This window comes from Colletotrichum chrysophilum, assembly GCF_026319265.1.
Source record: "Colletotrichum chrysophilum strain AFK26 chromosome Unknown scaffold_8, whole genome shotgun sequence".
NCBI classification, from domain to species: Eukaryota; Fungi; Ascomycota; class Sordariomycetes; order Glomerellales; family Glomerellaceae; genus Colletotrichum; species Colletotrichum chrysophilum.
Window position 1 is genome coordinate 121,544 of NW_026517295.1, and position 13,860 is coordinate 135,403.

A 13,860-nucleotide genomic window follows, 5' to 3' on the forward strand; every position below is an offset into this window, starting at 1 on the left:
CCGCTACGCTGCTGCAGCTTGCCTTCCCCGAGCTTTCCTTCTTCATTTCCCTCCCTCTCGTTTCTTTTTCTTCCCAACCCTGATTTTCTCTCTCAAACTCCCCCTTTTATTTTCAAATCACCCAAAGCATTCTCTTCCATCAACGGAACGATCGGAATCCAAAGTATTGAAGATGCCTGATTATCGTGTTGGTAGGTTCATTGTTTTATTTCCTTCGTCGCAGCGATGAAAAAGGCCACGGGCGGCTGGCGGGCAACGGGTGCAGCGGTCGCGTCGGAAGCGGACGCGTCAAGCTACCTGACCAGTGACTGAACCTTACGTCATGAGAGCCTCAACCTTTGGAGAAGCTCTGTTTCCAGATACCACCAATTGCTATTTCTTTTTTCTCTCTTCTCTTCTTCGGCGCATCACGCCTAGTAACTGCTAATCGTTTTCTTTTGCGATATAGAGGTGTCGCCTAACAATCGCGCCGGATGTCAGGATGGCGTCTGCAAGAAGGAGGCCCAAAAGTGCATGAAGGGCTCGCTGCGCTTCGGTACCTGGACTGAGATCATGGGCCATGGCTCCTGGCGGTGGAAGCACTGGTAAGTTGACGAATCACTCTTGAGCGCTTCGGTTCTCGCCATCTCTTCACCATGCACAAGCTGGTATGATGCTGCGGGATCTAGTCTAACAACTCATCGCACAGGGGCTGCGTGTCTGGCGAGCAGATTTCGCACCTTCGCGATATTGTCGAGAGGGGTGGCGGATACGACTTTGATGCAGTTGACGGATACGACGAGATGGGGTAAGTTCATGCGTCCTTTCATAACTCTTTTCATGAGTAGGCATCCGATGATGAACATGCGGCTGACTGGCCCCCCAGCGAGCACTCTGACCTGCAGCAGAAGATCCGTGATGCCATTAAGCAAGGCCACATCTCTGCCGAGGACTTCAATGGTGACCCTTGGATGAACAAGCCTGGTCAGCGCGGCATCCGTGGCAAGAAGCCCAAGGACTGGGACGATGGCGAGGTATGCTAGCCCCCACGCACTCATGAAGTTCCACTCACTTACACATTGACAGGAGGGTGATGAGGCCAAGGACGAAGCCCCTGCCCCCGCCGCCACCAACGGCAAGAAGCGCGGTCGCAAGTCCGCCGGCGCCGCCGATGAGGACGAAGAGGAGAAGCCCAAGAAGCGTGCCAAGAAGGCTGCTGCCAAGGCCGAGCCCGAGGACGAGGAGGAGAAGCCCAAGAAGGCTCCGGCGAAGCGTGGAAAGGCCGCTGCTGCTGCCAAAGCCGCTGCCGCCGAAGAGGACGAGGAAGAGGAGAAACCCAAGAAGGCCCCGGCCAAGCGCGGCGCCCGCAAGTCTGCCGTCAAAGAGGAGTCCGACGGGGAGGAGGAGGCCCCGAAGAAGCCTGCCGCCAAGCGTGGAGCTCGAAAGTCCGCCGTGAAGGAGGAGTCTGAGGAAGAAGAGGAGAAGCCCGCCCCCAAGCGCGGCGCCGCTGCGAAAAAGACTGCTCCCAAGAGGGCGGCTACGAAGAAGGCCAAGGTTGAGGAGTCGGAGGAGTCTGAGGCCGAACCCGAGGCTACCCCTGAGTCGGAGGAGGAGGAGGAGAAGCCTGCGCCGAAGAAGGCCGCTCCGAATGGCCGCAAGAAGGCTGCTGCTGCACCTGCTGCTGCCGCCGAGGACAAGCCCAAGCGCGGTCGTGCTCGCAAGTGAGGTTTGTCGAGCTGGCATGCCTACGGAGACCGTCACAGGTCGGCGGCTGTGATCCACGAGCGGCGTTCCTCTATCGCCGTTTGTTTGACGAGTTTCTTCCGTTTCAAAGGCCGGGGGAAACCCCTCTGCCGGAACTGAAGCCGCCGCTCTCTCTCTCTTAGCAGCCGTTTGTTTCTTCGAGTTCATACCCACCGATGCGACGACACTACTTTCAGCTATGATGGACTTTTAAGGGGAAGGATGTACAACTACCACTTGCTTCTACCGTTTACTTGTTACGTGGATGAGAGCAACTCATGAAAAGAAGATAACAGAAAGTTTGTTTTATTTCTTTATAGGAAAGGCTGAGTTATTTCAGCCTCTGAGCTCAAGATAATGAAAGTTCTCCACTGCTATATTCGGTGTCATTCTTAGTTTGTTATCAAGAGTGTGAGACTTTCTCTAGCGTTGCGAAGACTACGTGACACAAGTGTTCAGAATGATGCAGTTCGTGAGGTAGAGAAAACCTAACGAGGAAGACAGCAGATAGATCCCAAGTCCGGAGACGCTATCAGCTATGGCGAAGTATACTACCTTGGGCAGCTTAAAACAAGCAAAAAGAGTGAAAAAAAACCCTGGGATGAAGACAAGAAGTGAAGGAAGGAGTGAAAGCAAAAGAAACAATGAGGCAAAAAGCTCAAACGCGGGATTCGAAACCGCAGACCCTACGAAACCATTTTGTGGGATTTCATACCAAGTTCAAACTAACGACTGAGCGCGTTATACCTCTGGGCCACTTGGCCCTTCATCAGGCTTGGTTGACGGCAACGAGGCCGGGAGCTTGATAAGAAGGGTGGTTCGAAGGAAGGATGGAAGTCAAGCACATAGTGCGGGATATGAGTGCGGAAGGAGCAGGTGTGAAAGGAAGGAAGGAAGGAAGCTAGGTGGGGAGGACCATTCCTAGGTCGAGCCCGGACCTTATCTTCTCTCCATGGGACTGGGACAGCTATTAGTTTCACATGTTACTGCCGCGTGGCGGACTTCTTTTTCAATTTGTCTCAACACAAGACGAGATCACCTATGTACAGGGCGAGTATTTCACGATCATTCGCGAATGACATGCCGCTATGCATATTGCTATCCAAATCACGGAGAAACATTCTAGGCATATCCTACTAAGATAGCTGCGTATATTACCCACGGTTGCAAATATCTCTCGCCATTGTCGTTGCTTCTGCTTGAGCGAAGTCAAGCTCTTGCCTCACTCACACGGCTCTTTGAAACCAGGTGTTTTGTTTTTCAAAGATCCCCATATAGTACGAACCAAGAACTGAGAATATCCAAGCCATATCATACGCCTGCGTGTTCTTGAATGGCTACTTGTCTGTGGGTGGTGCTATCAGATATTTTACGGGGCTTAAATCGGGACAAAAATGTACCTTGGACTGCCGACGGCTATATGTGACATGATATAACGGTCTGGTTATGGGAACAGTGTTCGGGTCCTGTCAAATCGGATACTGGACTTGGTCCAGATTGAGTCACCCTCGGTGGCACAAGCTTGAAGTAGTTGTTCATCAGCTATTGCATGGGCGATACACCTACTCATAAGTTAAACTTGCACACTGGCAAGTATTATTGTCACTTGTGTCAACAAAACTCGTTTAATACCCAGCAGCTGGGTCAGCCACATTTTAAATCACAAGCAGGCAAGCAAGCATTTGTGTCATAAATCGTTATTGATCCTAATACAATCTAACTCCGCCCTATTCTCCGCCGCTATGTAGTGTTCGTAAATCGTTACACATGTGCCGGGCAGAAAAGCCAGTAAATGGGTAAAATGAGAAAAGAAGACACACAGCCCCCCGAGGCAGATCCGTTCTCTAATGCCAGTACTTCACGTCCCGAAATGACATGTTCTGTAGTCCGAATCCGTTGCAGAGCGCCTTACCGCCCGCTGATCTCACACCTTGGATAGGTGCCAGGGCAACCGCATTTATATATCCGTAAATCATCATGTGCTGCACGTTTACCACCGTCTGGGACGTTCTCTTGCGCTGTCGTAAACAACCTCGCGCTCATAGACCCGCTCATCGTCGTATTTGCTAGGCAGGCGGTGGTGGTGGTGATGTCCGTGGCGGCGGTCCCAGTCGTCGCGCCACTCCTTTTCATACTCAATCTCACGAACACGGTGCTTGCGGAATTGGCGGATTTCATCCGAGACCTTGACCAGCTCCAAAACGTCGTCCTGTGGATGATTAGCGACAGCTACGAACTAAGTGGGAGACAAAGCTTACGTATTTCAAATATTGCATAATGTAGAAGAAATATTCAGTCTCCTCAAAGTCGTAGCCCAACTCGATGATGGCGTCTCGAATGACAAGGTCCTTGGTGATCTCGGTCCACATCTCATTACGCTTCTTGGGAGGCGCACGACGCTCCTTGGTCTTCTCGATGTCAATCTCAGTCTCGCGGTCGTAAACCTGGACACTGAGACGATCACGAGAGTCTCTGGGCGAGGGCAAGGCGGGGGCCGGAGCCGGGACGGGAGTAGGGGCACCATCGCGTTCAGGAACGAACTTGGCCCGCCTCACTCCGTTGTAGCGCTGCCAGGTCACCTCGGCAGAGCCGCCACCGACGCCGTCCATCTGCACGCGCTCTGTTCCGGGAGGCACGTCCACGATGGTCCAATCCTTCGTGGCACCGCCCCAGGCCTCGCCCATCTTGCCCCGTTGGTCAATCTTGGAGGTGATGTACTCAGCCTCCTCCTCAACGGGGGTGCGGGCAGCAGCAGAATGAGCCCTACGGCGGGAGCCAAAGTACTGGCGGTCATCAATACGCAGGCGGTCGGTGCTCATGACAAGATCTCTGCTGTCCTTGAAGGCGGGTGACCGGCGCTCTCTACTGGGAGAGCGGTGACGGCTTGTTGATCGGTGAATGTCGATGTCGGTCCTGTTGCGGGAGGTCGTGATGTCGATGTCCAGCTCCCGGTCTTCGGTCCGGGTCATAGGTCGAGGTGCGGGGCGGGGAGGAGGGGGAGGGCTAGGGACCCGAGTGACACCTGGCCCAAGTTAGATATTTGATTCATATCAATTCTTGTGAATGTTGCCTGGTGCTTACCATGGTCAATATCGCGGTAGTGAGTAATGACTTCTCTCTCAATCGTCGGTCCACGAATGACCTGAGGAGGGGCAGGTGCAGGTGGAGGCGAGGGCGAAGGAGACGGGATCCGCTCTCTTTCCTTTTCCACGATGCGCACACCAACACGGCTGCGTTCTCTGGCCGGAGGTGGAGGAGATGGCGAGCGTTGTCGCTCAACGTAACGAGCGCGGATCAGCTCGGGAGGAGGGCCGCGAGAAGGGCTGCGAACCTCCCGTTCACGCTCAGAGATGCGGACTCTTGACCGCTCAAGCTCTTGGTCGTGGTGGTGATGGTGCGGGGGAGACGAGCTGCGAGCCCTACGAATGACACGCTCGCGGTAAACAGGGCTCGGACTGCGCTGGCGAGGCCTCGAGAGCTCTCTCGACTCAACCTCGCGGCGGCTCAAAACCATGGCACCAGCCTCGGGAGCGCGCTCTTCACGCAAGAAGCGGAGGCGGTCGCCCTCGCGCTCACGAGGCCTGTCGCGGACTTCGACGTCATTGAATGCAACTCGGCTCGAGGAATCCCTCTCGCGACGGGGCTCGTAAAAACGGTCTTCGAACTCGTTGGACCGGTAAGCCATTTTTGCAGAAAGAAAAACGATAAGCGTTTATCGTTTCGGGAAGCTGCAGCAAAGGCGTTTGTGGTTGTTTGTTGGGGGGGTTTGTCTGAACAGGTGGGATGAATGGCGGGGTAGTAAGCCGTTTGGCGGTCGTGTAGCGCAGAGGGTAGCGTGAGGGTCGGCAACACTAAGGTGACCAGACACGGGTATCTTGCGCAACAGATGAAGTGGCCCGGGAAATGGGTTAGAAAAGAGCCAGACTTCCCTCGCGGCGCAGAGGAGTGAGCGGCAAGACGGAAGTGTAGGGAGGATGGGACTTTAATCAGAGGGCCGAGCTAGAGCTTAGCCGGCTGAGAGTGAGAAGAGGGGGTGAAGAGAAGAAGAGTGAGTGAGAGGAAGAGGGAAGAGAAGAGTCAGAGTGGGAGCAACGTCGTCATACCACAGCAGCAGAAGCTGGGTATGTATGTAAGTGCGTATGTAGGTAGGTGGTATGTAATAAAGGCAACCGACAGGTGATATAGACCGGCAGGAGAAGCAGGCTGCGTGTGCCGTCCGTTCGTGGGGGACTTGGGACTTGGGCTGGAGGGGAGGATGGGTGGATGGTGGATGATGGAGGGGGCCGTGGATGTGGATGTGGACGTGAACCAGGGCTGGGACTGGGACCAGGACTGTGAGGGACGGACTGGCGGGAGGGAGTGAGTGAGTGAGGGAGTGGTGTTGAGTGGTGGTGAGGTGGGCGGGAACAGGAAGAAGAGGGCAGTGATGGAAATGGGAGGGGCTGGCCGGGTTTGCGCGATGCGGCGGCCTGGCTTGCGGGCTTGTTAGGTTGCTGGATGCTGGCTCGTAGGTTCTGTCCACTTCTTCCAACTGTGGGCGTGCGCCGCGCGGTGAACCGCTGTCCGCTGTCACTGAGCAGGGGTGTTCCCGACGTTTTGTCTATGTTGCTGCGGGTAGCGGGACGGTAGGGATGTCGTCGCAAAGCCGATCGAGGGTGTGGTGTTGAGGCCCCGGATTTTGGGCAGCGTTGTGCTCTTTGGATGAGTGAGTGCCGAGGAGCGACGAGGCGTGATGGACTCTCGAGTGATTCAACAGATTCTACCTTACGGATAGGTCTGCGTTTGTTTGGGTTTGGGTTCGTTGGACGGGAAGGAAGCCCTACGGGCGGATCTGCTGCACAGAAGGCTGCCTGCCCAGTCAGATGAAGCAAGAACGAGGACAGGCGGACGGCAGAAGGCTCCAGCAATCTGGAACTAGGAGTCAATGATGCAGGCTGTGGCGGGTTGGGCCAAACAAAAGCAACGAAGTTTAAGCAAGGTTGCACTTGGGAGCAGCAGAGGCAGAGTGAGGTTGCTGCTGCGGTGGATGACGGGCAGAGCGAGAGAAGCCGAGAGGACGACGGGCACCACGACGGCGGTAGGCAGCGGAAAGGCGCAGAAGATGCAGAGAAGACTAGAGGCAATCTCGTCGATTCACCTCATCACCCACTTGGATGCATTCGAGGCATCCACTTGGGCACTGGCGGCGGTGCAGGCTGAGTGCTTGTTCGCCTCTTGGGCCCTGACGAAGGTCCGTTGCGCAACAGGCAAATGGGCGCTGCTGCTCTCACCGATCTCCCGGCTGCCCAATGAACAGGGTCCTGACTTGTGACTTGCAGGTCTAGACGCTGCGGCAGCAGGCAGGGCGCAAATAGAAAGGAAAGGCCAGTCCGAGGTCCAGCTCGAGTTTCCACCAGCTGTTGGCGGCTCGAATTCAGGATTCTGAATGGACGAGGGAAGATGTTTGGTACTTGTGATGACACACGACCGGCAGACGACAAAAGCATGCAGCAGACAGCATACGGCATACTGCATATGACATATGGATATCCAAGTAAAATGCCTTAGATGAGTATTGAAGTTCTACTGCGTACTCGTTGTCAACTTCCACGTCTCTCAACAGCCTGTCCGGCTGCTTCCACCAGCGTTCCATCTTACATCTTCGATGCCACCCCAGGTTTGGGACAATGGAGCCTCGTGTCCCTGAAAAAGAGCTCGTCTTGCGTGCTGCCCGGCGCATGAAGCTGGTTCACCTGCGCGAAAGACCTGATTTAGATCCTTAGTCCTTATTCTGCTGTTGCTATTACTGGGAAGCCGATGAAACAGGGGGGGAGGGGAGTCGAGTCCAGCGTCCAGGTCATGAGTGTGGTCCGTCCTGCCCTGCCGTCCTAATTGTGGAAGTGGAAAGGAAAGAGCGGGAAGAAGCTAAGACGATTGGAAAAGTGGATCCCGTTCGCTGTGTCTGTGTGAGGTCGTGGTTTCCCACTTTTTTTTTCTTCCCTCTCACTTTCTCATCACATGGAAGGAAGGAAGGCAGCCCGGAGCTCCCTCCTTCCTTCCTTCTGTGTCTCTCTCCACTGTCGCTTGCTCACCTCGGTGCTCTAGTCTTGCGCTAAGGAAGTGACCACCTGCCTGCTGCTCTGCCTTCCCCTCCCCTCCCCCTCCTGCCCCTCCACGTCCACTCACAGCTCCTCGCCCAGCCCCCCCGCTGTCAACTTCTGCTCCGGCCCATCACCAAAAAAACACTGACGCAATTCTGCATCCACACCAACCAGCGTCTCCCGCTCGCAAGTCGCCTTTCCATCGTCTCTCGGCCATGCCCCTCCTCTCTGCCCACTTTCGTCGCTCCCTTCCACACGCCAAGGCAGCTTTGGGACAGCACCAGAGACACTAGAAATCCAGCGACATGTTGCGAGTAAGTTGGCATATTAAGGTACCTGTATTCAGTGCTTCACACCTTACCTGCCGCTTCGGCCAATTCCACTCTTCAAACCCAATTCAGGAATCCTGACAACTGCCGGGGATGCTCCCTGGATAGACTCTTCACCTTGATCCCGGCCCCGGTTTCCCTGTTCTAAACAGAAGCTTTCCATCATTGAGTCGCATTCTACGTCTCTCCTGACCAGCTTGGAGCTGCGCAGTATTGCACCTCACCCAACATGCGCAACTTCGGCGACAAGTGAACCAACATTTTACCGGCCTCGAGAGAAACCTGCCGATAGCCTCTTTGTCCGCGCCGCCTGCTGCCAGACACTCCGCAGTTGGGTTCTGTCTTCACCGATCGGACCAGGATATCGTGGTTCCAGCTCCAGCCTGATCGCCAGGACCGGCCCAGCTGTCAACGAGCCCGACGGTCTGAACCGCAGACAAGCTCCTTCGTCCGCACATCACACGCCCATCTTGCCGCTTTCCATCTGTTTTCTCGACCCTCCATTTCCCTCGTCTATGGCCCCAACCCATGATGGACCAGGAGGTGCCCGCGAACCCACTGCTGATTGGGCTGAGCCGACATCCTGGGGGACCCTGAACAGAGTCAGGACATCATTCGGCTCGTTCACGAGTTCCTCCCGCAGGTGGTGACCTCCCACACCATCATGAGACACAGCCCGGCTGTCACTATTTGAGAATGCCATGTCTGCTTCTACGACACAATTGCCTTTTACGTTTCTTCATTGGCCAGCTGCACGAAAGCTCCATACAATCACCCTGGTCACCGTCCACCACACCAACAGGCCCCCAATGTCAGAAACGGCCCGCTTCGTCAGCCGTAGCTCGGCGTCGCCTTGTCGCCGTACACGCAATGGGGAAATCGATACAGGCCTCTGGCCAGAAGAACATGAGCAACGCTTCTGGAACAGACCAGCCCTACATCTTTCTAGCGCTCGGTAGGCGCGGGAACTTCCCCTTTTTCTCGACCCATGCCCCTGGGCTGAAGTCAACTTCGTGATGGGCGGGTAGCTGAAACTAACAGGCTCCAAAGCTGCGGAACCCCAGGAGCCATGGTTCAGGAACGCAACACCATCGCCGCAATCAATCTACGCGAAGCGTTGGTGGTGACGGGCGAGCCGGTGCTACCTTGACATCGAACGAGTCTTTCCGTCAAGGGTTCGCCTTCACTCACTTTACCACCGGGGGAAACAGCCGATCAGGGACTTTGTTCATTGTGGTCATTATTCGTACTTCGTTCGGTGCGGCTCACGGCCTTGCTACCTTTCCTCCTGCGCCTCTCTCCAGCCCCCAATGCTCCTCCTCGCACCGTTCTGCCCTGTCGCATCCATCTCTCCTAAGTGTCCTTCTCCAACAAGCTCGTACACTTCGCCTACATCCAGTTCTTGTGGCGGTTGTGTGGCATCGGCCTCCAGTATTTGCGTTCCGAGCTTCTCTGTCGGATTCTCTGGGCTGCCGTACTCCGTATACGGCCCCACCCCGCCGGATCCTTGGAGGCTATTCCCGGGAGACGTGTGTCCGTTAGCAGCCTCGATTTCCTTCAGGCGCGCTTCTTCCAAGGCCCTTTGCTGCCGTCTTTTCCGCACACAAAACAGAGCCACCACTGCCGCAAAGCCAATAACTCCCACAGTGACTCCAACTCCGATGCCAGCTTTAGCTCCAGTGGACAAGACTGCCGGCTTGGCGGATGCGCTCGATGCTGTTGACGTCCCGTTCGGATCATTCTCGGCCGTCTTCGTCGCGTTGAAGCTGGGAACTACGCTGGCTTTTGTCCAGAGGCCGTCAGTGCCGTGGTAAAGCTGTGCCCAGCTGCCGTTTGAGCGGTACCAAAGCCATACTTCATTCGTGTCGAAGTTGTTCGTCGCTGTCAACGCGCCTCCGGCCTCGTCAGCCACGGGCCAAAGCCGTTCATCTTGCTCTGACATCATCGTCCATGCCCCGTTCACGTTTGAAATTTGATGAAGTTTGGAATCGGTTCCGAGGTAAAATAAACTCGTCACGTACGATCCGTCGACGGAGGCGACCAAATGCGTCAAGTTTGTCGGCCAGGCCGTCAACGTGAGATTGGGCGTGAGAGACGAGTTGACGACGATGTCGGCTGCGTCGGTGTTATTCGTCAGCGTGTCGTTGGTGAGAGTCCGAGGCAACGTGGCTTTGGGCATGTTAGCACTTCGCTGCGAACAGAACGGGTACGATAAGACGGACCGAGATGCCAGGTTTCATCTTTGAAGTATCTCGAGATTTCGAGGGTCTCAGCGTCTTTGGGAAAGACGACAGACATGTTCAGCTGGCCCGAGTGCGTTGAGGTCAGCACCGTCGAATTCGCTTGGTCTTGGGAAATCCGGCCCTTCCACCGCCAGTCGTCCCTGGTCGTGTACGCCATGACATTAACCCTTCTGTCCTCATCATGGAAGAATACGCGATATCCGTTTTCCGATCCCAGCAGCTCGACCGCGAGACCTGTCTCGTCATGGATGGATTTCACATTCGCCGTAGACGAGATGGTGTATTCTCCCTTCTTGTCGTAGAGGCCTGTCGACATGTCGCACTCAAAGTAACCGTTGACGATCGACCCGTCCTCTGTCTGGTAGAAAATCGATGCCTGTTGCGACGCGTCAGTAAGTAGCAGCCTATGGTCAGACGACGCCGCTCAAACAAACCATCGTCAGCAACTGTGCCGTATCATACCATCCCGCTCCCGCGAGGGCTGAACCGTTGCGAGGAGTTTTCTGCAAGTCGAACGCATTCTTTCCGTCTGTGGGGAATATGGGTGTGGAGTTGCTATTGCACGCGCTATGGAGGATTTTGAGCGTTGTAGGATCTTGCATCGCAATCTGAGGGCTCAGCTCCGTCCACCACGACATGAGACACGTTGCCGGAGAGAAAAGCATCGCCCCCAGGACGATCTTCAAGACCGGCCGCGCCATGCCGGCGGTGGTTAATACGCGGCGGGAACGACAGAACACCCCGCAGCCGGGCGATGCTTGATTCACAGTCGAGATCGCGTGGCAGTCTGCTGCGGAGTACTCGGAGATTCCATTCAGTCAGACCTAGTAGTTGACCGACGTTCAACGAAGACGAAGAGAACGGAAGATGAAGGACGAGATCGCGATCCGGGGGGGGAGACCGGGTTTATCAATCTCCCTACAGGGATATTGGACTGACGGTATTCAAGGGTCTAGACACCGAATGCTCATCTCCATACCCTCCGAGACCCAAGGCGGAAAGCTCACCCGCCTGCTCGACCTGCAGCAGCACTACTGCGGGCTAGCCCTAGGCTGTGGCCCAGAAGGCGAAGCATTCGCTCGCCCGCACCTAACGAGCATCCTTGCAACTGACTTAACCTCTTCGACGTCCCGTCTTTATCATTCCCAGCTGGCGAACATTGAATTGATAGCCCCCAAATGTAAGCGTAAGACGACCATCGAGTGTCTGCCCGTTGCAACCCCCGGCGCGCCTGCGCTCAGCTCGTTGGACCAGCAAATGGTGGCAATCAGGGGGTCTTGAAGGCAAGGCTCGGCATTGGCTGCGATTAATCACGGTGGTGCAGTAGCGAAGTAGCTGATGTAACCAGCTTTGGGGGGGCTGTTTGATTACTCAAGTCAGGGCTGGAAGGATTCGTATGGGCAAAAACCTGCGAAGCCTGGGTGGTTTATCCACATCCGATTTGTGGCTGTGGTAAGTCACGGTCTTTTTGTAATAAGAGATCTGGACAAGATCTTCATCAATCTCGGTCCCGAGGTTTTTGATATCTCCGGCACTCGAGAGGAAAGGATCAACTGGCTCTTCGCCAACATCCCTGTCAGAAGCGGGGGCTAAGCTCAGTAAGCAACCATGAACCAACCCACTGACAGATGGTTTGCCGGTCGAGATTTTTGCGGGTTACGGTTGCAACGCAGTGCATCAGCAGACCTCGACGGGGACGAATGCAGTGAAAAGAAGCGAGATAGAGCCCATTCTAGGCCCTCCCGCCCGCCGCTCCCTGGCTCTCGTATCCCATGTTCCGTCGACGTTGCTCCATTATTGATCGCGAGAGGTTGGGGGAGATTGGAGATTTAAATGCAACTCCGGCTCGGACTTTTGTCATCTTTTAGTACCCACGAGTGTGTCGTGAAGACAAGCATTCTGGGCGAGATGCTGTTCGGTTGGCGATGGCCCGACAGCCCGGTAAATGAATGGCACTGCTGCTGCGCTTTCATGGGATTTGATGTAATCACTGGAGCATCAGGAAACCTGATTCTGCAACAATTCTGGCATGGATGGGGGTACACCGTTTTTGAAGATTTCAGAGGAAAGGCGCTTGCTTTCCTGGATCAAGCCCCAAACTCCCGCATACCGTTCGTTGGCCCTTTTACGCCTCTCCTTGCCACGATGACAGAAGAAAGAAATATCATTCACCCTCCAAGACAAACTGTTGAAACCGACGACGAGTTGGTCAAACTCATCGAGAAAGCCCACACAATCGCCCCCGTCGTCGGCGAGAGACTGGACGCGCATCTCGTCTGGAAGAAACGGGCCACCTTGTGGTTCGGGGGTTTCTTTGCGAAAGGCGGGAAAAGAGGAACAAGTGAATGATCGCACTGGCGGTTTCGCAAGTTGTATACATATCCTGAAAAGGATAGCTGGAAAGTTCACACCGTTGGTCGCAAGCGCCCTCTACATTTTTCAAATACGAGGACTTGAAATATAAACGAACACAGCCAGTCTTCATCAACATTAGAAATTTGCTTCGGGTGGGTACTTTGTCGAGTGTCTAGAACTTGGAGCTCTTACAGCTTCTCAACCATGGCATCGACTTTTTCGTTCTGTTTACTTTCCTCCGATCAAGTAGTATACGACTCGGTGGAAAAGGAAAGGAAAGATGTTCCCGCTTTGGTATATGAGAAGTCAACATTGGAAGTGCGGGCGTATCGTGTCATGAAGAAAGGGTAGAAGCCACGGACAGCTCATATTCGGCACCTGTACAACACCATAGCAAAGATGCGCCAAACCCCCCTTCAAAAACGACGAGACAAAAGTCACAGTAGTTATGGAAGCCAATACCAGCGCAGCGTCGCAAACAAGCATCATGGGCTCCCTGTCCCATCACTCCAAGAGAGAGAAGCCCGGTCTGAAGCTGATTCGAGAACTGTAGGTGCTGTAATAGGCTGCTTAGCAAGCGTACCTCGACGAGTAAAGTAGGCCAAGAGCAAACACCGAATTGCCACACCACGGCTTCCAGTGTAGCAGTCCGATCAATTCGGGATTTCAGTCGGGTGAGTGGATGGATAACCCTGTTTTATGAAAATGGGGGCTTCAAGGAGCAAGTTCCAGACCGGCCGGTCAATTGGACGGAAGCCCAACCTCAAAGGGGAAGGACGCAGCAACATCCTGGTGCTTGCTTACTACAGTCCGAAGTTCAGCTCTTTGTAAGGCTAGGATAAGTGCTAAGCTTATGGCGTGTAGCTTAGCATGCATGTCTAAAGCGACGTCGTGGTTCATCCGAGTCGGAGTCTAATGGTAATGCATTTCGCAGGTCCCCCTTACTAGTCATCCCGACAATTCTCGCTGTTCAAGCTCGTTTCTGGTGCAGAGCCTGAGCTGTGGCTGCTTTGGCCGGAGGAGAGGTGATGGAAGGTGAGCTGGGTGAGCCACATGCTTGGCATGATTCCAATTCCAGAATTCCTGCTCATGCCGCTTTATACAGAGGCTGACGCAGATAGAAGCACTGTC

General features: G+C 54.7%; 3 protein-coding genes across 3 annotated transcripts; 1 reads left to right on the plus strand and 2 right to left on the minus strand.

Annotated features, from left to right (window-relative positions):
• Positions 1-225: 225 nt before the first annotated feature.
• Positions 226-1,704, plus strand: COL26b_001732 (uncharacterized protein; the record flags this gene model as incomplete). The annotated part of the gene is made up of 5 exons (XM_053174674.1): positions 226-304; positions 449-584; positions 689-787; positions 866-1,013; positions 1,066-1,704. 5 exons carry the CDS (start codon positions 226-228, stop codon positions 1,702-1,704), a joined length of 1,101 nt encoding a protein of 366 aa, XP_053041297.1.
• Positions 1,705-3,712: 2,008 nt separating this feature from the next.
• COL26b_001733 (uncharacterized protein) lies at positions 3,713-5,407 on the minus strand (the record flags this gene model as incomplete). Its single annotated transcript, XM_053174675.1, has 3 exons — positions 3,713-3,931; positions 3,981-4,744; positions 4,804-5,407. 3 exons carry the CDS (start codon positions 5,405-5,407, stop codon positions 3,713-3,715), a joined length of 1,587 nt encoding a protein of 528 aa, XP_053041298.1.
• Positions 5,408-9,407: 4,000 nt separating this feature from the next.
• COL26b_001734 (uncharacterized protein) lies at positions 9,408-11,075 on the minus strand (the record flags this gene model as incomplete). The annotated part of the gene is made up of 3 exons (XM_053174676.1): positions 9,408-10,300; positions 10,354-10,750; positions 10,809-11,075. The coding sequence occupies 3 exons, from the start codon at positions 11,073-11,075 to the stop codon at positions 9,408-9,410; spliced, it is 1,557 nt and encodes a 518-aa protein (XP_053041299.1).
• Between the last annotated feature and the right edge of the window lie 2,785 nt (positions 11,076-13,860).